Source organism: Apteryx mantelli, chromosome 2 (assembly GCF_036417845.1).
Source record: "Apteryx mantelli isolate bAptMan1 chromosome 2, bAptMan1.hap1, whole genome shotgun sequence".
NCBI classification, from domain to species: domain Eukaryota; kingdom Metazoa; phylum Chordata; class Aves; order Apterygiformes; family Apterygidae; genus Apteryx; species Apteryx mantelli.
This window is the reverse complement of record NC_089979.1, coordinates 164081360-164108998: the sequence shown is the minus strand read 5'-3', so window position 1 is coordinate 164108998 and position 27639 is coordinate 164081360. Positions and strand designations below refer to the sequence as shown.

Below are 27639 nucleotides of genomic sequence, written 5' to 3'. Positions count from 1 at the left end.
GCCAGCAATTTCATAATTATTACTTTTATGTAAAAATAATATGCTCGTGTGTAGACTGAGAAAACAGTTACTGCATCTTGACCATTAATGATTAAATAATATCAGTTCATACCATGGTTGTAATTTCATTGCTCTTGTCATCTTGAAGAAGCAGGGCACACTGATACTCACATGAATCAAGATCTTCTTCTTCCAAATAAAGATGAGCCAATTTCAGTATTATCTGAGAAAATAAGAATTAAAAAGTGAAGTATTTTGATAATAATTTTAACTAGTATCAGGACCCTCTTTCTTTCTATTGAATTCTATTGTAAAAGATAGATACAGAGTATATCAAATATTTCTAATGCAATTCCAATCTAACTTTATAGTTACTTCAAAGATAGATTCCCCCATTAGAATATCTAGCTCAGGATCCAAGTAATTATGAAAATTCAGTAAAAGAGACTCTTTACTGATTTTTCTTGAGTAGCATTAACTATCTGAAGTGATAAGGCTAGGATTATTTCTATTAGGAATAAACAAGTAGAGGAAATGTGGAAGAAATTGAATACAAACAAGCAGAAGATGGCCATTCTTTGAAAATCAGTGTAATCAGTTTTTCCAAATCAATATTCTATGGGATTTAAAAACTAGCTTTTACTGCTAGTAGGAAAACATACTTCAGGATTTTCCTTTGTTTTAAGTATGACCTGGTGTTTACATTTGTAATATGTAAACACTCTTCTGATGATTTATCATATTATGCATGTGTTTTTAAACATTTTTCAATTTTACACATTCTATTGGTTGATTAAATAAGTAGAAAAATGGCTAACATGAATGTATTTCCTTTTTGTGTTCATGTTTCTTTTTGACTGTTATTTCATTCAAATGTCAGAAATATGGTTTAATAATTCATCCATGATAATTCCTTGGTTTTGAAAGGTCAGTAAATATTTCCTTTTTACATTTTTTTAAGGACACTGCACTAACATAACAGTTTTTCTTACTTAACATGTATAAAAATACTATTAATTAGATGTTGATTCACACTTAAAAGAATGCTTACTTTACTATCTGCTGGAGTATAGGTTAATGCATTTTTATAGCTTTTAGCAGCTTTTACATAGTTCTTCTGACTCAGGTAGTGCTCAGCAAACTGGATATTAATCAGTGCTGCCATCTGCTTCTGAGAAGGGACTGATTCAGGCTGTTCCAGGGGGATACGTTTCAGTATTCTCTGTTGCAATTCAAAAGCCTGTAGAAATGAAGAACAGAGTAAGAGAGATTTATGAAAATAAAGTAATAATTTCAGAACTTTTTGACAGTTTTTCAGAGCAGTCCTATGTATGTTCAGACAGTTCAGACAGTTGTGTTTGTGTATGGTTTGGACATCCACCTGAAGAGTGGACACCTGCCTTTATATTACCTTTTCTTGTTTTGAAACAGAGAATTGAATTCAACTCTCCTACCACCAGATTAACACCAGACTACTGGTATTACAGGATAAATCTCTTTCAGTCACTCCCCACTGAAGCTGTTCCATTTTGCATAAATATTAACTAGAGTAGGGATACAAACCTGACTTGTGCTTTGTGGGGAGTGCACGATCACTGGACTACAGTGCCAATCTCTCTTTTTTTCTTCCAAGCATGTTTCATATTTACATAAAAGTGCATATACCAGGCTAACTCTTTCTCCCTGTGGTCCTCCATGAGAAAGAGATGATCTGGCTTACATGCCTAATTTCAAATAAGGGTGCATGACTTAGAATCACAGTTAAAGAGAGATACCTAACTACCACTGAGATACAATGGCTTTTCCTAGTAGGTAGTTTAGATCGCTCTCCTCATCTCCTTGCACAACTCTTTCTCCTAAGTTCACTTCAATCAACTCTTCTGTTAGAATGATTAACTTCCAACCCTATAAGTGGGGAGACATACGGGGGTAAATGTGGCTATGAATTCTACTGCTGCAGTGACTAAGTACTGATGTTAGCCCTGCTTTTTAGTTACCAAGGGATAATTCTCAATATATAGAATTTATCCCTTTTCAGTATGGCACCCCAAGGCATATGGACTTTAAAATGGTGTCTAGGATGGTGTTGTCCCTGTGGGTAGGTGAGCACAGATTCACAAATATCATTCTACTATGAAATGAAATAAATAATCTTCAAAGAAAGCTACTGCATAAATTCTCCTTAGTTTTAGGGACCCAAATCCTGAAGGCAACAGACACTCAAGGCATTCTCTGTCAAACAGTTCAAAATCTTTTAAAAATAATAAATGTACATAAGCATCCTAAACAAAATTTACAAAGGGATACATATGAAGAAATAACATTTATAAATATGGATAAATAAATAAAAATATATACTTTTATATAAATGTATGTAACTGGGGAAATATTGGGACAAATTCTTTGCTTGTGTAACTTCAGTAAAAATAATAATCATCAGAAAAAATTTTCTATTACTCTATTTTTTAAAAGTAAAGAGAGTCAAAAAGAATGAGTTCTACTTGCTGGCACCTGTGATATCAACATTAGAGTTGTTTGTCTATCTCAGATGAAAGAGAGAGAGAGTGCCTCAGCACAAATTACTACATGAAGCAAGGCTGAAAAAAAGAAGCTAAAAATGTGCTCCAAATTTACAGTGATCTATATTCACTGAGGTGCACTGTGAATTTTTAGAGCTACAAAACGATGGCTTGATTTTCAAAACCATATACCTAGTTAAAATAACAGAAGTTGAAGATGCCAACAACTCTGAAAAAAAAACCCTTGCAACTCAGAAGCTATTGATACTGAAATTATTGGGAAAGCTATTCAAGACCATATAGATAAAGATATCCAAGACCACAGAGATCATACACCACCTTAGCAATTACCTGATTCAAAGTTGTAATAACTTCTTCTTTTTTAATGTTTTCATAAACCTTTGCAAGTAAAATCAGGCTCCTGACATCTTTTATCATAGAAGTCAAGTCATTAACTGCAAGAATAAAACTGACAGTGTAACATAATTTCTATCTCTTTATCATATTTACCAACCACCGGTAAAAATAATTGATGTTTGAGGATAATGAAATATTTTTATTATTCCACTCCCTTGTGAAAAAAAGCAATGATGGACTTTGTAGAGACCAGTCCTGCAAACAATGTAAATATTTACTGAAATACTGTGAATGCATATAACCTATAATAATAATTTGTGAATAAATTAATGTATTGCATTGTAAATGGTTCAAGACTAATTGTAAATCATTCAAGACTTCAATATTATACATAGCAAGCTTTGCAGAAATGATGAATAGTAGTACCAAAGTCATGGTTGAGAGCTGTATTCAGAACTCTTTCTGCCTTTTTAAACTTCTTAAGTTTGAGGAGGAGTTCAGCAAGGTCATGGCACAAGAAATCTTGTTCATTCATCTTTAGAGCTACTTTATAATAATTAATAGCCTATAAAATGAAAAAGTTTCAAAAGGTGATCCTAAGTGTGGAATTATGCTAAGTCACAATGAAACATTAATGAAACATTAGTTTGTGATTTCCGGCATCAAAAAAGTTACTTACTATTAATCACAGTACTTCAAAATATTTTGTATATATGTCCAGTCATATTGTACTTAGTCATTTAATGCTAAATAAAATTCTATCCCAGTGGTGTCCAAAGAGGCATTCCCTACTATGATTTTCTTTCTGCTTTTCCATGTATTCTTACAGCAGAAACTACCTGACACCATTCTCTCTTCTCTCTCAATTGCAGAATCATGATGTAGATGATCAGCAAATTTCACAAGTCAAGGACCATTCCCTGAAACCAGGAAAGGCATGGAGAAGCCTGTCTCCACAACATCAAACACTCTCAGCCTCACACACAGGTGTGCAAAGCACCTTCAGGGATTGGTCTTTGGTCTCCTATCATGTCTGGAAACTGTATAGTAGAATGCCACTTTGTGTGGGGCCACGGACCATTGTAACAATTTCATAGGACAGATGACAGAATTCCAGTCCTGAGGCCTAGCAGGGTTAATTTATTACATAATTTTGAAGGACAGGAAAAGTAGGGCAGAAAAAAAAAAAAAAATCTGCATGTTGTCTTTTATTTTGAGCAAAATTGTTAAAATCAAGACTAACTAGAGGAAGTCACCAGTTTGCTGGTCTGTGGAACTGGGAATGAGCACCAGTAAAAAAGTACAATATTTTTTGTTTGCATCTGAGGCAAAGAGATTTCCCTTACAACATCCTCACACCGTAAAGATCTCCCTCAGGACACTACACTGAATTTTCTGCCACCAAAGCAGACCTTTGTAGTAACAGATCTTTGAAAGAAGATGAGATGGAGGTTTGTAAGGAAGTACAAAACATGAATTTGATGAAATAATCTCTCTAGGTTAGTTTCCAAGACCCAAATCCAATGTGATCTGTAATCATGGTCATAGTACTGAGCATGACTGGAAAAACAGAGCAGCAAAGGAGGTTGCAGGTATTAAAGAAGTAATACCTGACTTTCCAATTACAATGACGGCACTGACATGAGTCAGAATCCTGAACTAGTAGAGATCCTGTGGCAGGAGAATACGTATCTTTTCTTCTGCCGTTCTGGCTGGTCCTGAGACTGAACTGACATGCAGGTTGATACCTCTGCAGATAAAAAGGAACAGAACTATCATTTCCTCCTGGTGAATGACAGAAGTGGTCCTGAAATGATTTGCAGGAGGAATATCCCTCAACCCCAGTGTAAACTACAGAAAAAAAAGTAACAGCCAAGAAGTTGCAAGAGGCACATTCATTGATAGCCAGTGCAGTTACCTAGCAGTGAGTTGTGACAGAAAAATGACAAAAAGTTCCCAGCCATACTCCTTATGACAGAGACAGAGAGAAGTAAATTAGGGCCTTGTCAGACAGAGAATGGTCAGGATATCCAGAACCAGTGTGAAGTGCGCAAGTCACCAAGTATTGCATTCGAATGGAGTTAACAGAGGAACTGCCAGTTCCCACACATCCTCAGCAGTGAACACGGAAATGGTGCAAATTGTTGTGCTGGTATCAAGGGATCACTCAGCACTGAGAATAGAGAAGTTGGACAAATCTATGTCAGTGCCAGTGGAGCAAGCAAACTCAACTAAAAACCCAATGGCTATACTTAAATTTTAAGCTAACTAGTTCCAGGGTACAGCCTCAGGCCCTGTCCCACAATGATCCACCCTGTAAAACTGTTAGTACAGTTACTGGAACACTTTTGGCCCATGCAAACAAATGTCCTCCTAAGTAATTCCTGAGCATGGTTTGGGGGCTAGCACAGAATAGAGACCATTCCCAATAGGCAGCTTGGATGCAGCCTTCCTATTTCTGAGAATAAGAAGAGATTAGACTTGTGGATTTGAACAACGTGGCACTGTGTTAGTCAACCAAATGGTCAAAATGGGCTCTGGCCTATATTATTTACTAATGCAGAGGTAGGCAGAGACGTTAGCAAAGACTGAAAAATTTTGTACTATTTTTCATTGACTCTCCTATGACTATTGCTCGGAAAGTCTGCTTAATTCACTCTCAAGCCTCCATAGTATCTGTAATAGGCTAGGAGATCTTGGCACAGCTGCGACAGAAAAAAGTGAGGACTAAGAACATCTTCTCATGCTTGATTTTCTAAGGAGGTATGCCCTATGACAATCATAATGGTTGGATCTGAACATTTTCTCCGGTCCAAAGTTAGGGTGGTGCATTCTGAGTAATCGGGCCAAATCCTGATGCCCTCAATATCTAGGATGTGAAGATGATACCATTACCTTAGGATTGGGATTCCCTCATCATATTGGCGTGAAATGAAAACGAGTACTTGCCTACTATATGCTTCTTTCCCAGATAATATAAGCACACTGAGTGAGAACAGATTTACAGCATTTGCTTTTCTTAGGTAGTATGTGACCACGCCTTTTCTTTTCAGAGAAGTTTTTGGAGAAAATCCTAACATATGGAGACCAGGAATACAGCAACACTGGGACAAATTAAACTTCAAAAGACTGAAGAAAATGAAGAGTGTGCAGGCATAGGTTTACCTCACAGGGAGAGGGTCTCTGACTATAAAGCAACATATCTTCCAAGAAAGTTTAGAAGAAATAAGGTGACTCCAGGCATGCTCTGTCCTAATATATAAAAGCAGGAAGAGGCAGGTGAAACATGGATGTATCTTGTAGAGATTACACTGGTGAAACATTCACTGGTCACAATGGCAAGGATATACCTACAGGGTGAATTTATACATAGATAGTCTTTCAAAGGTGTAATTCATTATTACACCTTCTTTGCACTTAGGTTAAATTAAATCACTCAAGGAATATCAGAAAAACAAAACAGAAATCTTGATGTCTAAGACCTTGCTGTATTGATGAGTTTTCACATATGCATGTCCAATTTTTCTGACCAGCACTGAGTCCAAAGAATTCTTTTTCTGGGCTTCTTCATATATTTTCACAGCTTCCTCTGGCTAAGAGTAAGTGACAGAAACAAGGGTTAGTCCCATGATTAATTTTGGAATTTAAATAGATTTTACCAACAATTCTGTTACTTTTTTTTTCAAATTATATAATGCCTATATTTTACTATGATTATCATTGAATCCAGATCAGTTGTGAAATGCTAGTTTAAATACAGTGTAATTACTGAATACATTTGGACTAACCTGTTGAATATTCATGAAAGCATCTCCCAAGAGGAGACTAGTATGAGGACCTGGAAATTTTTCATGCATTTCACTAAAAAAGAATTAAGAAGAACACTTTGAATCATGAAAGAACAATTAAATGTTACAATAAAACATATGAAAAGTATTTTTAGAACTTCATGTACTCTCTTGGAAATGAAGTAATTTCTGTCAATACAATAAAGAGTAATAATCTCAGCAGATATAAATCCGGGTAGCCCCACTTACTCCAGCTCACTCCAATCCATAACATTTAAAGTCTGAATGAGCTCATGCTGCAATAAATGGCATGTCTTACACCTGGGGTAGGAAGCTGGACATACTAGCATGACTGCAGAATATGCCTATCGTTTAGAAGAACAGAAGCCACAGATTTTTGAATAATGCTTGTATTTTAATCATTCTTGGGGCCAGTTAGGCCACTGCTGTACAAGATGCTCTACAAATACATAGCAAGTGGCATCTCTTTGCTGAAAGAACCGATGGTCTAAGAGGCCAAAGGAATGAAAAAAAACCTAAACAGCTCAGGAGACTACCAGAAGTAAAAAACACAAGTAGCGGGGTGTAGACAGTTTATGACTGATCAGAAATAATGAATAATGTTTCCCAATTGCTTACCTATATAAGTAACAGGAAGATGTGAGGTAGTGCAAAATATAGCAGAGAAAAAACAGAAAAGGTTGTATGTCAGAAATATGCTACCTTATTTGAGGAAGAGCTAAATATAGAATAATTTATATAACTGTATTTATTGGTGTGAAATCAGAAATCAAATGCCAACTTTTAGTTCCAAATATACAGGAAAAATAATATTTATAATATTACTTAGTGTATTACTCTAAAACTTAGCACTTGTGTGGATAATTATTTCATAAAAATTACTGAGGCAGTTAAAAGTTAGGCAGATGCTTGTCTAATTTATCATTCATTTTACTGTTGGTGTAGAATACTGAGATAATCTATCTGTTTCTAAAGAACTTTACTAAATTGCTTAAATTTCCATTCATTTTATTTAACATAGAAATGATTTTACATTACGTATAGAAAAAGGCCAAACAGGCTGGAAAGAAAACCAGAACTGTGAACCAAGAAATCTCCGCTCTGTTTAAATCTCTGCTACAAATTTTTCTATGATTTGAGCACATCACTTATTTTAGAATTATTTATCACAATTATTAATATTTTATTTAAATAAAACTTCTAAATATTGTACCTTCCCTTCTTATCCTGAGTACAATACTGCTAACTTTATCAGCAACACTACTGAAAGGACTGTTTATAGGGTAAGTTACTCTGTTTTAAAAAAGAATATTAGCATTTCTTTTTCCTTTCTCAAGGAAAAAAAACAAACTTATTATATTAACAAATCATTGAAGTTGATGCTGCTTATAAAATAGATGTCTCTGACATTTTAGAACTGTTAGGAAAAAAATTCCTCTGACCAGTGGTTGAAAATTAAAACAGTTCAGTTGCATGGATTTTAAACAATATTACCAATAACATGCAATGTATAGTTTCTTATCCTTTCGCATATGAAGATATATCTGAGCCATCTTTTCTTTAGCTTCAATGTAATATGGTTGGGTTGGTGCGACATGTCTCAGCATGCTGAGCGCTGTTTCCACTTCTCCTTTATGGACAGCCAAATCTGCATTAGCAATAGTAATGCGGATTTCCTCTGAAGTTCCACTAAATTCATTAGTAGCATCCTGCATGATCTTAGTGGCTTCATGCTAGAATAGTACAAAAAATAAAGTAAATTAAAAACCATTTTAATGAAAGGAATTTGGTGGAAAGTATAGCTGTATTTTAAGCAAATGGGCTTGATTAAATATTTTTAGGTAACATGAAATTGCATGTTAAACTAAAGCCTTAACAAATTAAACAAGTTGTGTGATTTTGCTTTTCACTCATATCTGTGTTTTTGTTATCTATTTATTGATCTATTATCCTATGTATTTATTGTGTTTACCTCTTGTCTTTTATAAGCTAGAAGGTCCTTGAGACATGTTCTAACTTTTGGGTTTTGTTTCTACATAAAGCAAGGGGGACTCAGTCCCCCTTATTAGCGCATACAACTGCATTTCAGTCAGGCTTGAATCTGGAGTTCCAACCCCTTCTTTGGAAAACACTGTTCTGCAGCTTGACAATAGGCAGTATAATTTCTGGCAATTGAAATAAGTCAGCATTTGAAGATGTGTGTTTCATTACTGATATAAAAAAGAATCATTACAAAATGTAGATTTTATTTCAGCTATTTTCTAACAATGTATTTGTGATTTAATCTATTGTTAATTTATATAAGGAATATTTTATCCTGTATATCCACGATACACATTTCAAAACTTTTCTATCTACTCTGAATAACATGAATTAGTCATTTCAATGTTTTAACTTGAGCTGAGCAATTTTGATAAATCATTTAGTCAGTGAAAAATACAGTTTTAAGGCAGCTAAGTCATTTAAAAATTTGATAATTAATTTCAACTGGCAAAAACAGTTTTGAGTTCTATTACTGACATCTGAAAAAGGTGGGAAATTCTACCATTCTTGTACACTAAAAACTAAATAGAAAAAAATTATAAGAGGAGAAAATGGGCATGAAAAGCAAGTGAAATACATTAAACACAATGAAGAAAGTTAAATTGGAGCAAGATATGAAAAATGTATCAAAAAAAAGAATTGCATAAGGAGACAGAAAAAAACACTGCAGATTGTTGATACAATGATTGAAAAAAATAGATAAAAACAAATCATTAATCTTTCTCCAGTGATTATATTTCTGGACTAAAAAAAGTTTGGAAAATACACTTCTATTAGGATTGATCATACTTTTTTTTTCCCCACTGATATCAAGTGTTAACATACATAATTCAATGATTATCGCATCATAGGTGGAAATCAGAATGCTACTAAAGGAGTTTTGGAATAATTTTCATTGTATTGCTAAGAAACAGGATCACAGTCATTGCTTGATGAGAAGCTGCTATGGGTGAATTGTCAAAAACTTTCAAATTAGGAGTACTATCTCTGATGTATGAATTTCACAACATCCTAATAACCTTAAAAGAGTTTACATAGTAAAAATCATTCTTGTTATTTTTTATCAAATTTTATTTTAGTTTTTCTTAGTTAATTTAATCACTGGAGAAGTCTTTAACAAATTTGTGTCTCAATTTTAAAGTTTTTTAATCAAGCTTTCTTTACTAAAAGAACTAGTTGCATATTCAATTTCTCACCAGTTCTCCTTTCAGTTGAAGAGCTTCTGCAAGTTCTAAGTAAATGGATGCCCATTCACTGGTTGTTGATCTGGTGCCACAGACTCTTTTACTATCACCTTGCTTCACATGTGAACTGACAATCTCCTTCAAAATTTTTATAGCTTCTGGATAGTTTCCTGCTTTATTCAGTGCTCTAGCCTTGATGTAGTAATACAGTGGATAATCACGAATCTAGTGAAAGTAGCAAACATACATTGGATAGTAAAGATAGAAATTCAGTTACTTTAATACCAAAACATCATTCATGAATTTACTCCAAGTCTCCTCTCAGCATATAAATAACATTTACTATGGAATCACTGAAGTACACAGGAACTCCTTGGATATGAAAGCCTAAAACAGACATAGACAAACTTCTAACTCATGAATATTCCTCTGAAAATAAAACTAAAAGAAGTGTTCCAGTACTGTAATTGTTGGAAACTTACTATTAGAGTGGCTTCAGTTTCTAAGAAAAAAAACAACTCAAAACATGAAACTGGCATCCCTATATACCTCTGGAACAGCATTCATCTCATCTAAAGATATCTGTCTAAAAAGCAGACTTCTAGCGTGGCCCAAGTTCTATGTAAACTGAGTGGAGAATGACAAACACTTTACAAGGTACCTAAAGCACCTACAACTAAACTGATGCCTAAAACAAGTGGGATGGATCTTCCTCAGATAGTGTTTATCTCTCTTCACTGATTAATGAGAAAACCTAAACTATACATTTAAACTAGACATATTTTAGTGACTTAAATTAGGCAAGATGAATCTCACTTCTGTTGCTGTGACACTGCACTCTCACAAAAAAAATCACTTCCTCAGACACATTCAGAAGTAAACAAATGGGTATACAGATATATTAATACTAGAGCTGGCACTAGCTTATCTGCATTTTTTTCTTCTGATACATGCATGTTATTTGAAGACAGTGTCATGTACATAGCTCTGGTACAATGTACAACAGATTAATGTGTAAAAAACACTACATATTGAATCATGAACAAATATTTTCAGCATTAAGATTCTGTAATCACTCTCACCTGAAAATGATGACTAACCCCCAGCTCCAGTGAATGGGAACATTCTTTTAAGTTTCCTTGAGACAGATAGATCTGGGCCATTAAAAGGTGCACATCTGCTGATGTAGGGTCCAGCTCTATGCAGTGCTGCAATATACCTTGCGCATTTTCTAATTCTCCTGAAAAGGAACTGACTGTTAATTTAGCCATAAGCTGCTTCTCTTTATAGAGCAAACCGAGCATTTGTGTAATGTAATCTCAAATACGTGTTGTGCTACTGTACCTGATATGTGAAAAGCCATCACTTTTAACTAACAAAGTATAAAATCATCCTAAGAATAATTAAAATATAATAATGTGATAGAACACTTTCCAACTCCAATCTCATCAAGTTATTTATTTATAGTAATGATGTTTAGTGACTAAGAGAGAAGCACAGATGATTTCTACTGCGACATCTTGACATTCTTGAAATCTGTCTCGTGTCACATTGCTGTCATTGTACTTATTTTAAAATATTTACCATTTAATTGTTTTGGGCTTTGGTTACATACATTTAGAAATTAACTAAATCAATAGAGAAAAAACACAGAGAATACAAGGTGTTTTTTTAAGAAGAACATGAAATCAGTCTCAAAGATTATTAATTTAATTCAAAATTTTAGAAAGCAATTAATCCTGACAATTTTTTTCCTCTTTGGATGTGAAAATATGGTCTTGGCTTACCTGATAAATATTTCAGTTGTGCCACTAAATAAAGTGGTTCCAACATCCCAGGAGCAGCTTTAACCACTGGATACAAAACTAGGGCTACTTGTTTAAAAAGAGGGGAAATGATCTGATCGGGTGACATAGGCTGTGAAAGATTAGAAATAAGATTTTTTTCATTACATTACCACACATTTTCACAACTTTACTGCATGACATGCAATTCAAATTCAAAAGCAGTATCTGCTTCAAGTGGAATCTAATTTTCCTTCTTCACATACAGTTTTTATTAGTACAGATAAAATTTATGGAAATATTGGAGGTGATAGACTAGTTCTAGACTGTCTAGTTCTAACAACATGAATATATATAAACTGGCAATAAATTTACATCAAATGTTTCATTTAAAATATTCCTCACTAGTCTGGGACAAAAGACTAAATATTCTTTCACAACGTTGATCAGGAACACAGGATTTAGTTTTTCATAATATTCCATGCTCAGAGGAAGGCCCTTCAGAGAAGAAGAATGAAGTTCTGCCGCTTCGTTCAATAGAGTGGTGACAAGCTTTTCATTTTTTCTTTTTCTTGAAGCAATAACTGCCTGAAGATAGATCAGAATCTGTAAGAGAAAAATATATGAGCTGATAAATCAGTGTTTACCTTAATGAACAAATAAATATTCTGCTTTAGAAAAACAGCAAATGGCTTTAATAGATTTCACAGCAAATATGGATCATATGAAGACAGCATTTGAACAATTCTATTTTGTTTAAACAATAGCTCTCACCTCTCATCTATTTATTGTACATTTACTGCACATTTTATTGTGCATATCTTATATCACCCTTCACTTCATATTGTTACGTGCTCTTATTTAAGGTAAGTATAATGGGAATGTAAGACATAACTAAATCAGGAATCAAGCATCTGCTTAAGTGCTTAGGTAGAACAATGGCTTGAATACTCAGTATTTTCACTGTCAATACGATTCCATTTAAAATCATTCAGCACTTGCTTCAAGAAACTGCAGTGCTCTTGCCAAACACTATTTTTTCATGTCATAAAATGTTTTTATGTTTCATGAGCTACACTGAGTGGTAGCTGATTTTCTACTGAAGAAAGAATCCAAATCAGGCAATTTTGAGAGCATCCTGAAAGATTCGCCAATTCTTCCCTTCAGGGAGACAAACTACAGAGAGAAAAAGGAGAGGGAGAACACTGAGAAGTTTTATTCTGCAGATTAGATTTAACACATTTTTTGTTTTGGGTACAGAGACCGTCATTGAAAGTTTTCAGTTCGTGCTCAGTTTGTACAAACTGAGCAAAATTTTCCTGTACATTTTTAATGTGTGTAGTGCACCTACTGCATGTATAGAAAAGAGAATAAAAAAGAGCTTATGTTTGTATATGTTTGTATATCTCACTGGAGATTTTCCACTAGACTGATGAACTTCTTTGAGGAATTCCAGTTGGTGCTCTGCTTCTTCTAGCTTCCCTTCGAGCACCTGGCACCAAATAATGCCTACAATAAAAAGAAAGGTAGCCCATGTCAAGTGCTCAGAAATACAGTAAAAAGAGCATTTAATCAATACTTATTTTGCACAGCTTGTGATCCTTTAGTATGGTTCCTTTACATGGATCATGTTCTCAGTATACACTGCTATCTGAAAGAAAATCAAGGAATGTGTCTATTGGACAATACATATACCCAATATGTCTTTAAATCCCTCAGTTGTCAGCCTCAAAACAGAGAAACCTCAATGCCTGCTTATTTCTTTTCCCTGGTATAGACTCACAATAGTAAACAACACTGCCTTTGTGAAAGAAAATTGGTCATGCGATTCGCACAGATCAAACATCTTAAGTAAACATAGTCCTTCAAGTGAACTAGCTAATTTATCCAACTTAAAATAAATCCTAATATAATCTGATACTCATTTTGAAAATTTCTATGTTTAAACAGATTGGTCTCCAGCACTTTCAGTGAGAAATATAAACCATCTCAGTCATTGTGAAATATTTCTATCTTGAAGAGAGATTTCTGCAAATACATAAAAAATGGAGACCACTTGTGGAAAAGATGAATCCTGTAGAGAAAGAACATTGGTAAACATTACTATAATGTTTATTAATGTTCTCTGCAAGTTGTCTCATGCGAAGTCTAAAATTTCTTTGGACAGAAATACGGCATTAGGATGCAAAATTATTTTATCCATATGAAAAGTGACATTTTCAGCAATAACTAGATTGCACAGATTCTGCAAAACATAAGTGAGGGCTGCCAAGAATGTCATCAGAAAATAAAATACAAGACAACAAAAGTTCAAACAGAAGTTCCATCCAAAAAACTGGAAAACTACATTAAAGTACAAGATGAGAAAATGCCTTGACAAATGCGAACACTTGTGCTACTAGCCCTGTTTAAAAAAAGTCACTCTAAGATGGGAGAGGAGGAACAGAAAATGGTTAACCATGTGCAAGAAGTTAAAAGGCACTCAAAAGTAACTCTGAGTGTTTCAAAGATACCAAATAGCCCATCTAGAGGTATACATTTTTTACAGCTGAAGCTCCCAAACTCTGTTTACCCAAGCATCACTAAAGAAAGAACTACATTGTACAAAACAGTACTGACAGCAGCAGCAGGAGCAACCGCTACTAGCTCTGGGACAGGTTTGTATATGCCACAAGGCCAACACTCTTCCAGTTCTTCATTCCCTTCCCTGTAATGGTGAAGGTGACAGCGACAGCAGGTCTCGCACTTTTGCAGTGAGGCAGGCATTGTCTCAGGAGAAGATATTCGGCTGTTCAAAGCAGACACATCCTCACTGCTTCTGGGGGAAAAAAATGGCAACTTTCTTTTTTTTTTTTTTTTTTTTGAATAACACTTGAAAGTAGTTTGAATACCAATAATAGAAAATGTTTAAACATTCTGGAACTCTGTTTCACAGACAAAAATAATAAGCAGCTCATACCTAAGAAATGCTTTAATTTTTTTAATACATATAATCTTGCTGATTGCTTTACTGTACCATAGAGTAGAGGTTTCAAAAATGTGATTCACATGCCATTTAGTAGAAATAAGTTCTTCAGTTTCCAATTCTATTGTCTTGATGATATTAGGCTCCCCGTTGCTTTTTTAGGGCACCCAGAAATCCCTTTTGTGGCATTCAAGGAGTATAAAACAGTTTTGAGTCCAGGCCAATATAAAAAAAAGAAAGATTACTGTCTCAACCTAGATGTATTCATCTAGTAATGTCTCTAAGTTTGAATTAGTGGAGAATCCTGTGTATTAGAATATTATTTGTTTTCAGTTGCATCCACAATATATTAGCACTTTTCAAACAAAGAGAGAGCTTCAGTTCCAAAGAGCTTAAAACAACCACACTTTGGTGGGGGGAAAGAAAACTACCTGTCATTGCATCAATGCTACTTCCATCTATCTCCATGGCTCTTCTATACCATACAGAAGCATCTTTCCACTTCTCCTGAAGAATTAGTTGATATCCCAGCTCATTAGCAAAACATGCATCTGGTGATGCCAGCTCAGTATATGAACACTCAATAAATCCATATATTTGCTGCAAGATTTGCTGATTCTTTCCACACTAAAAACAAAGTTCATAATACGAGGTCTACTGAAAAGTGGATGGAAAAAATCAAGTAATACACAAAAATGAAGTTTCACAGAAAATGCTAAATTTAAAACAAAGAATGTAAACACATATGTAAACATAGTCAAATTAGAATTTGTTAAAAATTTAAAAATCAAGTAAAAACATAACACCTCTAAAATCAGTGAGAATATTACTATTGACTTCAATAGTGCAATCACTTTTTTCTTGAAAACACACAATGAATAGCCAAATAAACCAGACAACCTTTCTAAGCATTTATTTCAATATGAAGGGTAAAATCAACTTAAGTCATAAAATCTAGAGTAATCAAACTCTAACTATTGGTAGGAAATAAATAAAAATGCTCTTTTACTGTTGTATGAATGGCATAAATTATGTTATGACTGAAAATGATACAGACCAGAAAATAACTGTCATTTAATACTAATAACTTTGTCTTAGAGGCAGGTATTTCAGTCATAGAAGACTGAAATTTCTTTGCCAATACATATGCACCTACTACCATTTGAGATGTCTTAGTGTTTTGCCTCTGTGTCTGTTTAGACAGATGAATCATACCCCAAACTAAGTTTTCATACAAAAATATACTTACCAACCTACTAACTACCCGTGCTTTTTGAAGATGAATTTCTGCATTGTGAGGTTCCTTAGTCTTCAGAGAATGAATAAAATCTCTAATTTGAAGTGAAGCCTGAAGAAGAAATTTTAAGACGATACTTGCATCAGAGTTATGGGAATACTTGAGATACTATTATTCCTACCTATGATTTCTATTGATACCTTTTCTATTTTACATATAGAGTACAATTTTTGATTACTGAAATGAAGTGAACAGTTTTGTGCTGGCAATTATATAGGGAATGGCAAGATGTTCCTTCAGCCAGTTACAAGACAAGGTGCATAAGCCTTTTATAACTTTTGTTCAGCAGCTCAGGGCTCCATAGTAAAACAAACAATGTAAGTAGTAATGTTCACAGTAATGAATAAGTCTCTTCAATGTTCATCACAATTCCAATATCATGCATAGTTTAACTATATGGTTAAAATATGGCAAAATGTTCAGTAATACTTACAGAATCCAACTTGCCAAACCCTGAAAGGTAATTTACAGTAAGGGTCTGATGTCCATCTATATCGGCCCCATCTTTACCTAGGATTCTAAGAAAACAGTTAGATGTTAGTGACAAGTTTTATATAACCAAAGAGAGTACACTGCCTATAAATTTAGTATAGTTCTGTGTTTTTCTAAGTTTTCCTTTGCGAATTTCAGGAGAAATTATAGTGGTATTGCTTGAGCATGTAGGGATGGAGTTATGAAAGCCAAAGCTCAGCTGAAGTTGAAACTAGAGGGATATGAAGAGCAGTAAGGGCTATTATAAGTACATTGGCAGCAAAGGGAAGAAATTGCCTTCTATGATGAGATGACTGGCTGTGGGGATAAGAGGAGAGCAGTGGATGTTATATATCTTGACTGTAGCAAGGCCTTTGACACAGTCTCCCACAGAATCCTTATAGTCAGATTGGTGAGACAAGGACTGGATATCTAGACAATAAGGTGGACAGGAGGACTGTTGGGTGGTGATCAGTGGTGAAAAGTCCAACTTGTGGCCAGTTACTAGTGGCATGCCTTGGGTCGATACTGTTCAATATCTTTAACAGTGACCTAGATAATGGGATAGAGCGTACTCTCACTAAATTTGTGGATGATACCAAATTAGTGGGAACGGTGATATGCTGGAGGAGAAGATTGCTCGTCAGGGAGACCTAGACAGGCTGGAAAAGTGAATTTTCAGAAAGCTCAGTAAGTTCAACAAAGGCAAATGCAAAGTCCTGCATCTGTGATGGAATAACTCCAAGCAACTTTACAGGCTGAGGGACGACTGGCTAGAAAGCAGTTTTGCAGAAAAGGATCTGGGAGTCCTGGTCAACAAATTGAATGCGAGTCAGCAGTGAGCCCTTACAGCAAAGGAAGTCTACCACTTACAGGGCAGCTAGAGTGTAGCCAGCAGGTCAAGGGAAGTAACTTTCCCCCTCTATTTGGCAGTTGTTAGACCACATCCCTGGAGTACTGCATCCAGTTTTGGGCTCCCCAGTACAGGAAAGACATACTAGCCCTTTGCTGTACTCATTGCAGTAAGATGATTAGGTGGCTGGAACACATGACACATGAAGAGAGGCTGGAAGAGTTGGGTTTGTTCAATTTAGAAAAGATTAAGGGAAGACCTTTTTGCTGTCTACAAGTACCTAAGAGAACCGAATTCTTTTCAGAGATGCATAGTGGAAAAAGGAAAGATAATGGGCACAGTTTGGAACATCAGAAATTCTGACTTGGTGTAAGGGAAAAAACTATCTACCATGAGGGTAGTCAAACACTGGAGCAGAGGTCAGAGAGGTTCTGAAATCTCCATCCTTGGAGATATTCAAATCTCAAGTGGAAAAAGGCCTGAGTAACCTGCTGTAGCTGGATGTGCTTTGAGCAGGAGGTTGGACTGCATGACTTTTGGAGGTCCCTTCCAACCTACATAACTCTATAAATAAGAGTAGAATACATCTCTAGAAATAAAAGTAACAGTTCAAAAGAATTATGTAACATGATTAAAAGAAAGCGATATTTCTGTTAAGTCACCTTTCAGCAGTTTCTAAAGTTTGTTCCCAGTCTTGCTGAGCCAAAAATAGTCTCATTTTGAGAATGAGTGCTGGTATGAAATCACTGAACGTGACTATTATTTGATTAACAGCTTCCAGAGCAGCTGAATAATTTTCTTGCATCATAAAATATCTTGCCTGTAGAAGAAACAGAAATCATCTCATTAAACTGCCAAATTAGTTATTTTAATCAATGCACCAATAAGGAATTACTAAACTGCAAGCTCATTATCATCTGCTTTGTTATTTGAACTGGCAAAGAGTTGGTGCGGAATAATGTTAAATGCTAGGCTTTTGAATTTTCCACAAACAAAGAATATCATAATGACTAAAGCCCAGGTAGATGACAGAGGCCCTTGTGGCTTACCTCATCGGTCCACTTTCATGGTTGGGGCAAGGAAAGCAGAAATTTGTAATCAGTAGAATTTGGATCCTGCTTATTAGGCACTTACTTTGTTTTTAGATATTTATTTATTTAGATACATAGATATTATTTATATACATATACACATATACATACATACATATATATATATTCATTACAAATCTAGTCTTATACCCCTAAAGAACAGAAAAGAACTCTGTAATGCTATGAGTTGTCACCTGGGGAGGAAGATTCTCTGCTCCATCAGTCACATATGAAATGCCACAACTATGAATTAAAAAGTAGAAAAAAAATGAAATCACACAAAAATAGCTCTACCTTTCCCATAATCCCAAATATGTCACTAGTGTCTTGTATCCCTTCATGAAGGTATTTAAAAGATTTCTCAACAGCATTCTGTTTGCTGGATGTGAAATATATCCATCCTTTAAGCACAAGACCCTGGAATGGAAAAAAAGATCAGATGAATTTGATTAACAGGCATCACAACATATGCTAAAATACCTTGCCTCAAATACTTTTTGTTTATATAATTATATCATAATTTCTCTTCCAAAATCTAAGTATCTTTGACTTTTGATTAAAAAGCATAAAATACACAAAAATAAAGAGCACCTGCTGCCATCTATACCAATACCTAACACAGCCTAATAATAAAATATTTCCTGAGAGGTTTTTCTTGACACAAATGTATTTTTGTCACTAAGGAACTCCATAAGTTCTCAGCCAAATGATTTTAGTCAAACATTTGAAGTGCAACTTAAACTTCCTTTGGTATGTCACCTGGATTCTAAGAAAAGACTAAAACATTTCCAAACAACATTATAGCAAATATTTGAAGGAAGTTAGTCATTGCATTTATTCTTTGTTATTTGTAGAATCAATATAAGACAGAATGTTCAAAGCATAAAACTTTGTACAATGACCGAAGTACATATCCTACCTAAAGTATGTAGTACAAAGTCATACTTACTAATGGCATGAAGGAGACGACTATTGCAGACACTGAAGTTCTAGTGCACAGATTATCATTTAAAATGTTACTTATAGATATATCTACTATATTAACTAAAAATAATGAACAACAACTAGAAGTTCTTATGGATATTTTTAACTTCAGATGTTCACTTTTAAAAACAATTTAGTGCACTTGTTTATGCCATTTTTAGTATCTTGTATTGTAAAGCAAATATATACCAGTTGATTATTATAACAATTGTTTATTAATAAAATATTAATATAATTCATAGCATTTCTGACATCATAATAAATGTGTCACATACAAGACATTTATAGATTTTTATCCCCACTTAGCAGCTGTGATGGAATTCAACTCACTAATTAAGATAGCTAAAATTAGGTTAGCACCTGTTAAGTAGTTGTCTAAGCTTCCATTACAATGAAAAAGATCTAGTCAATACAGTCAATGGAGCCTAAAGAGTTTATCAGCTCACACTAAAGTATAAACCTTTATTTTGTCAGCAGAATAGCTTTTCAGACTCTTTGGGGAGTGATTCAGTTGCTTAAATATGGGCTTCTATTGCTGTTTAAAACGCCTCAGAAGATCTGACACATCCTCACTGGACTGGCAGTCTGACACAGGGCCTATAGGAGACCCATTCTCTTCTGAAGCATCAGCTAGAGGCCAGGAAGGAGAGCACATCTGGAAGGGCACTGAACACCTCTTCATGGGCAACTGAATCAAGCTTTTAGACACCTTGCTCACACAGACACCTGAATGTTGATACAGATTATAAATAAATAAATAAATAAATATGCATTTAGATTAACTCAATTCCAGCCTTTTAAATTTTGACTGAATACACTACTATTCTAACACAGGAAAACATTGCACAGAATTTCCTTTTACATTTGCAGTACTTCTGACATATTTTTTTGCAAAATCATTTATCCAATATTTTCAAAAAATGCCAACTTTCTGTGAAGCTTTGAGGTAACTTAACCCAAACTCCCTTCAAGTGACTCCAATTAACTAATGACTGCATTATTGCTTGACTGCTATCAAAGTAGTTAGCTTGTAGGGCTACTTAATTAAGCAGCATAGCTTAAATGATGGAATATTTCCAAGAGTTCTGTTTGTATGGGAAACACCTTAGCCTTAGCAGCTTAAGAAGGTTTTACCTCTTTATCTTATTTTTGAATAATGCACAATTCACTTCCGTAATCTGTCCTTGATAATGATTAGATTCTGTTCTCAGTCATTTAGACCAAAACATTATTGCATTGCTTAGGGTCTACTTCTTTGATCATCTTAAAACTTATTATACAAATATTTTGTACTGAGAATGACCAAAGAATTAATCTTCCACAAATATTTTTCATTGTTCTTCATTTTCTAATCCTCTTTCACAGAATTTCCTCTCAATGGTAAGTTTGCTTGTGAGGCTTACTGAGTCCAGATGGTAAACATTTGAAAATGTCTACTCCTTTGAAATGTTACTTTCAGAATTTCTGATGAGTTCTACAGTCTACAGTTCTGAAATAAGTCAAAGACCGTCATGCACACTGCATAACTCTTCTGACATACTGAAAAATTACTTGCACGATGAGGGTGAGAAATCCTTAATTATAAGAACTACACACTAGAAGTGCCTGTTTTTCTCCACTGACTAAAAAAAGGAACCTAGCATGACTAACTCAGCTGCCGCTGTGTATACTTTTATCTACATATCTGAATGTTTTTAGAATGGCTGGCACTCATTCCACCTATCAACTTTCATATACATAGAAACCTGTAGAAAAGACTAATAATGTAAGCAAGTTGCAACTGCTAAGCATACAAAGAGCTTTGAAAAACAAGCATTTAATTTTTATACTGCTGTACAGAATCTGTAGCAGCTACATACAATATTGTTTTAGTTCCGATACCATGAACAATAAATGACATTTGTTTCAAAACTCAATTTCTGCAGAAGTGAAGATCTCATACAGATACAACTGTGTGAAAATTACGTAAAACTATATTGTTTCAAATGGCTTAACTTCTTATAACAATTAGAGTATATTTCTAATGACCTGCAAATTGACATGTTTTTAACCTATCATCATCAATTAGCTGTTTTTTAATCACATCCTCATGTTACTATAAGCAGAAAATCCTTTTTTGACAAAGTGTTTTGGAGAACACTAAAAATATAACTCTTGGCCATTTACTGACAATAATACAACCCTATTTTCAATGTCTAGCACACAATTGGAAAAAATCAGATAAAAAAGTATGATTTCAAAAACTATTTACTTAGAAACTTTTCAAGGATTTTCAACCACCAATTATGGAGTAGCTACCTTGTACATCAATGTGCAGGTAGGTAATCTTTGTATAATGTCACAAATGTGATCAGACAGTCCATTCCAGTATTTTCAGAAAGTCTTTTAAATGTAGACTATTTCCTGTATAATACAATCCATGAGGGAAGAAGAATCATGGAAAGATACACAGAAAGAAAAGCCTTGCAACTTCTTAAACTCCCCATACCTTTTTCTCATTAGGTCGGGCTTTGCATTTCAGCGGAGCAGTCTGTAAAACCTGTTCAGAAAGCTTTTTAATTCCAAATTCCTTGCCTCTAGCATATAATTACATCAAAGTAACTCCAACATTACAACCAAATATAAGCAGATATGATGAAACAGTTTTACCACCTGACCTCTATTGTTGCATTTGCTTTTAACAGAAAACATATAAGCCACTTTTTTTTTTCCACAGGAAAAAAAATTAAACATTCCTCCTCACCAATCGACTGGTGAGGAAAGACCAATATCCATTAAAAAGAAATCAATGGATTTTCCCAGATTTTATAGTAAACAGAACATATAATCTAGGTATATATAAATTTGCATATTTACATTTTACTGTATTTGACTAAAAGTCTGATGATCTCATTTTACTTTTTAAATCGTGAGAAATTCTGTCTTCCTATGGGTGAAATACTTTGTATACACTACCTCTCTAGATCCAGAAGATATTTTCAGCATTCTGTCAATGTATTCAAGTGCTTTATCATTTTTACCTATTAACCACAAAAACATTCCTGCATAATATAATTCATTAGTTCTTCCATTCTTCCTTGTTTCCTTCAATTTGTTTTTCAACTCTAAAATAGCTTCCACATCTAAAAACAAATAATCAAACAAAAAAAAAAGTGTTAAATGTGTTAAATATTAAACAAGAATGGTAAAAACAGTCAAATTAAACAAGTCTCCTAATCCTTGGAACACTTGCACATGTAGGTAACACTGCAGACTGATCAATTTTGATTTCAGTAGTGCTAACAATGCTACTGGTATTTGCCAAATTGGAAAGTAGATTAGTAAGCTTTTCTCCTTTAGAAGTTGTATCTTTTAAAACAGAATTATTTTTGCACAAAGGCATACCGAAAATTAATACACAATTCTCCACTGATATAGAATGTAAATCTCCCATCATCTTGTATGGGACTTCAGCTCAGTCCTAACTGCTGCTGAACAGTGGGTCACACTAGTTTGCGCTGGAACTGCTCTGCCTTTCAGGATTTTTCCATACCTAAAATTTATCACCTCTAATACAAGACAACAGTTACTGCTACTAGCTAGTTTTCTTCTAGTGTCTGAAATAATCTTGTGCTGATGTTCTGGAAACACCCACACAGCTGGTCAAAATAAATCTTTAGCATAGTGCAGAGTCTATCTCAGATAGCTACATGAAAAAAAAAATTGATTTCTCTTTGTGATTTGATTTCTTTTCATGAGAATTTCATAATAGGATCACTATGAACTATCTTATGCAATGCCTGTTGTTTTATAACTTATTAGTCTCTTAGTTCCCTAAAGTCCTTAAATATAAATCTCTTAGTGCCTTAAAAGTTGGCAAATTGAATATGTAAGCATTGTGTTCAGCGTTCAATAAACGTGAACTGAGTTATTTTCTAAAGAAAAAAAAATATGCTGCAAAAGAGTGGTCCAGGGCAATAACTTACAACATACCCACATTTATAAAATTAACTCTATATTTCTTTCGTTCTACAAGTCTTAATTTAATCTGAATAAGTGGATGAAACACTGGACTAACGCATCGTTAAGTTCCTGACTGTTGAAGTCTGTGACAAATAATACCTAAAAGCACGGAAAAAAAGCACCTTACCTATATTTTTACACCTCTTGTGTGCATAAATGAGTGCCAAAAGACAGCACAATGACACATCGGAATGTTTTTTTCTAACATTTTCTAACTGCAGGATAGCATCTTGTATGTGACCTGCAAAGACATTGCAGATGTTTTGTTGATTCAGATGTTATTAGCAACTCCTTAAAAAAAAAAAAAAAGTTATGTGTACAGATGAACTCCCAAGGCACAGCCTAACCAGGCAGTTTATTTCACTTGGATGCTGTAAGGCACAAGCTATTATCTCCGTACATGCATGTTTCCATGAGAGCTCAGTAAACTACACGGAGTTGTAAACGATACGGAGTACTCGAGGAATAACAAGCTATGAGCACCAAAATAAGAACTGCTGTGCGGGGTCAGACCAAAGATACACCTAGCTCACCCTGTCGGCAACAGCAGCTCTGAGCAAGTGCTTTGTGAAGACTAAGACTGAGAGAAAGTATAAATGATACTTCCCTCATATTCTCCCAGCCTTCAGCTAGTTTCAGCTCAGATTTGTTTTTGATTTCTGTGTATTTAGCGGCCCACCCTAAATTCTTCTTCAATGAACTTGTCAAATCTCTCCTTGGGTCAACACTAACTCTTAGCTTGACAGCTTCCTGTGGCAGGGAATTGCAGAGCTCAATTACTTGTTACATGAAGAATCATCCTTTGCTTATTTTGAACCTGGGTCCTTGTAGTTTTATCCAATGCTCCCCCTTGCTCTTAAATTGAAAGAAAGCAAATACTCAATTCCTGACTACTCTCTCCATGCCACTAATGGTTTTATAGCACATCCTCTCTTGAACTGTTTCTTTTCCAAATGAAAAAATAAACTTTTTTACTTAATCATTCCATATATGGTAACTAGTGATACCTTTATTCATTCTTGATTCCCTTTTTCAGTCTGTCCCATTTCTACTATTTATATTTTTGAAAAGAGGAGGACAAGATGTGGAAAAACTATGAGTTTATAGAGTAATTTAACAAAGTTCTCTGCATGTATTGGTCTTCATTCTTTTCCTGACAGTTCTTAATACTGGCTTTGCGTTTTTGGTTATTACTGATTTCTGAACTGATACTTTCTAAACCCAACATCTCACTTCAGACTGTTGATGAACAGCTCAGAGCCCAACATTTCATATGTGGAATTAGTCAGGATTTTTCCCCATATGTGTCATCTTATGTATATCTACACTTAATTTTATCTGTGGTTTTATTGCCCACTTTATCTTCTAAGATCCTTCTGCAATTCTTCAACTGTTCCTTATTTTTACTATTTGGAATAACTGCATATCATCAGCACAACTTGTCATCTCACTGCTTACCCCTTTTCCACATTGTTTAGAGTATGATGAAAAGCAGGGCCTAACCATATTCTTGCAGAAGTCCATGGATGAGCTCTTTCCAAAAACTGATAAATTACTTCTGTTTCTTATCTTTTAATTACTTACCTAAAGACCTTCCTTTTCTCATTCTATGGCTGCTTAGTTTCTTTAAAAGCCTTTGATGAAGGACTTTTGGAAATCTAAGCAACCAGGATCACTCCTTTCTGTATGTTTGTTAAATCCTTTAGGAACTCCTAGATCTGTGAGACAGGACATCCCTTTATAAAAAACATGTTGATTCTTCCCAAGAATAAAAATACTTGCTGTGGTATCCTCTGAAACTATCATCCATTACAGTTTCTATTACTTTGTTAACAGAGGCTTGCAAGCCTCCCCTCCAGACCTCTACTACAATCCTTTTTAATAAAATAGGGTATTTGCTACTTTCTAGTCCCCTGGGGCCAGTGAGCAAGAAGTTAAATATAACTGTTAGTAGGTGTGCTATTTCATTCCTGAGTTCCTCTAAAATGATTGAGTAAATACCATCTAATTATTTTCATCTTTACCATCTAATTTATCTTCCTTATTTTTCATTTTGTCTGTTCCACAGTATCTTTGACCTTCATCTCAGTTTAAGACAGGTCCTCTGATGAGCCCCATACAAAGAAGTGTTTGGGCATGAGAACTTTCTCACTACCTTTCACAATGACCACAAATGCAAATAATTCCTGTAGCCTTTTTTGCTATGGTCGTACATTTCCTAGGCATTTCTTTTAAAATGTGACCAGACTCTCTTCTCTGGCATCTACTTTCGTTATGTTTGAAGTAAGATTTACTATTTCTATTATTTGTAGAAATACAGTTACAAGCCAGTGAACACTACAGGTCTTCACTGGTCCATCTGTTATAAAAGATGCTCTGAAGAACTTCCAAGTAATTTAAGAAAAGCCGTAATTATGTGACTAGGTTCCCAAATATATGTAGCAGGAAACACAGAAAAACATTTAACACTGTTTTTTCTGAACACTTCCATGCACTTCTGCCCTCCTACCGTATGCTCAATGAAAATGATGTACAGATCTGCAATCCCATCTTAGAGATAACACTGGAAAAAGTTATTTAAAAAGGCTCTTGAAATTCTCATCTTTCTTTGGAGAAAGGTCAGCCAGCGTGTATGGTTTTCAGACATAAATAACTGTTGAAACAATAGGGAATTTAAGAGTTTCACTTGGAAGCAACAGCATAGGACAGAGAAAGCTTTTTTTCCTCTTTTGTCTTTGCGCATCACCCTTGAACCACAAAAATTACCTGGATGAAACCACATTTCCTTCTTTGAAAAAATCACATCTCAGAAGCTAAAGCAGTAACTACCAATTAGTTTTACTAAAATGGATGCTTTTATCTCTTTAACTATGTTAATATAATAATACTTCAAAGTATTATTACTATTCCAAAATCTTCCAGAGCTTTTCCAACAAAGAATAAAAGGCAGAAGCAGAAGAATTCATCTTAAGGAAAACAAAGGGTAGAACACATATGAAATCTGAGGTGAATGTAAATATCACTGCTTCTTAATAATTACCTAAACACAAGGTTCCATATGCCTTGAAAAACAGCAACACTGGATCATTGATTTGCTTCTTGAGCTCTAAAGCTGCAAATTGTCTCAGCTGGTGGAAATATTTTTCTTGAGCATAATATATAATACATGCCTAGATGGAGGAACAGAGGAGAAACACTTTCTCTTTCTAAAATGTGCTAAATATATATTGCTAAAAAGAATAACCTTGTTCTGTAATACACTAAAGGCTGTTAGAATGAGAACAGGAGTCAACTATTTTTTTCAGAGATTTGTTGAGAGCATACATTGAAGAAATCAATTAGATTTACAAAAGAAAGGTGTTTTTTTCTTGCCAAAACTGAAAAATGATTTAAGACTCTAGAAGCAAAGTGTAATTCACCTGCACCTTTACTACTAGCTGCCCAATCCAGGGATTAAGCATCCCGATTTTGATTTGAAATGGAAGCAGCTTCGGACTTTTCAAGTGATAATAACTGAGAAAGCAGGTTCCTAGCGCTCCCCCTTGAAAACCTTTGCAGGATTCAGAAACTAGAAACAGTAGTAGCCCAAATCCGGCGGCGTGGAGCTGGTGGAAGGTCGACTGTGCTAGCACGGGGACTTTTAAGATTACACCTTACACACCCGACTAGGATCACGGCGCTCACATAACAAAGTTCAGAGCTGCTTCATTTAAAATGAGCGGAGAGCGAGGGACCACCCAGCTGCCTCCCAAAATGCAGGGACAGCCCTGAGAAGCAGACGCAGGAGCTCAGGGAGCCTCTCCTCTCCGTACTTGATCCGAATCTCCCGGCCTTCCTTCCCCTCGGGGTTGGGTCAGGGCAGAGCGAGGCGGCAGCTGGACTCTCCCGCCCTCTGAGGAGGAAGGGGGAGCCCCAGCCCTCCTCGGGCCTTTCACAGACCCTCCGAGGTTCAGCCAAGTCCCGACAAGACTCAGAGGCCCCCTCACTCCCCTGCCTCTCCCCAGAAGCAGCGTCTGTCAGTCCTTCCCCTGCGCTCTCACGGCCCTCCCCGCAGCCGCTCGGCGGCCTCCCGCCCTCTGTACCAGGGGCTGGGAGGCGGGGGCGGCCATGGCGGCAGCTCCGAGGTCGAGGTGGGGAAGAGAGGAGATGCCCCAGGGCTCCCGCGCCTCCCCGCGGACCGCTGGGCGCCCCGGCGGCTCGCGCCCCGCCCGCGCGTCCCAGGCAACGGCTCGCGCCTGCCCCGCCCCCACCCCCGTCGCTAAGGGCCCCCCCGCGTCACG

At 35.5% G+C, this 27639-nt stretch overlaps 1 protein-coding gene across 1 annotated transcript in view; it reads right to left on the bottom strand.

The window, feature by feature from the left end:
* TTC21A (tetratricopeptide repeat domain 21A) overlaps positions 1–27468 on the bottom strand; it is a 38287-nt gene extending 10819 nt beyond the window's left edge. Inside the window, 22 exon segments of the mRNA XM_013949643.2 lie at positions 113–223; positions 1052–1240; positions 2871–2974; positions 3088–3090; positions 3303–3441; positions 6359–6469; positions 6665–6737; positions 8180–8418; positions 9925–10137; positions 10995–11152; positions 11700–11829; positions 12102–12302; positions 13108–13205; positions 15093–15288; positions 15911–16009; positions 16392–16476; positions 17945–18102; positions 18668–18790; positions 22313–22479; positions 23487–23600; positions 26400–26565; positions 27442–27468. Coding sequence (XP_013805097.2) covers positions 113–223; positions 1052–1240; positions 2871–2974; positions 3088–3090; positions 3303–3441; positions 6359–6469; positions 6665–6737; positions 8180–8418; positions 9925–10137; positions 10995–11152; positions 11700–11829; positions 12102–12302; positions 13108–13205; positions 15093–15288; positions 15911–16009; positions 16392–16476; positions 17945–18102; positions 18668–18790; positions 22313–22479; positions 23487–23600; positions 26400–26565; positions 27442–27468 — 2904 coding nt within the window.
* Positions 27469–27639: the final 171 nt, after the last annotated feature.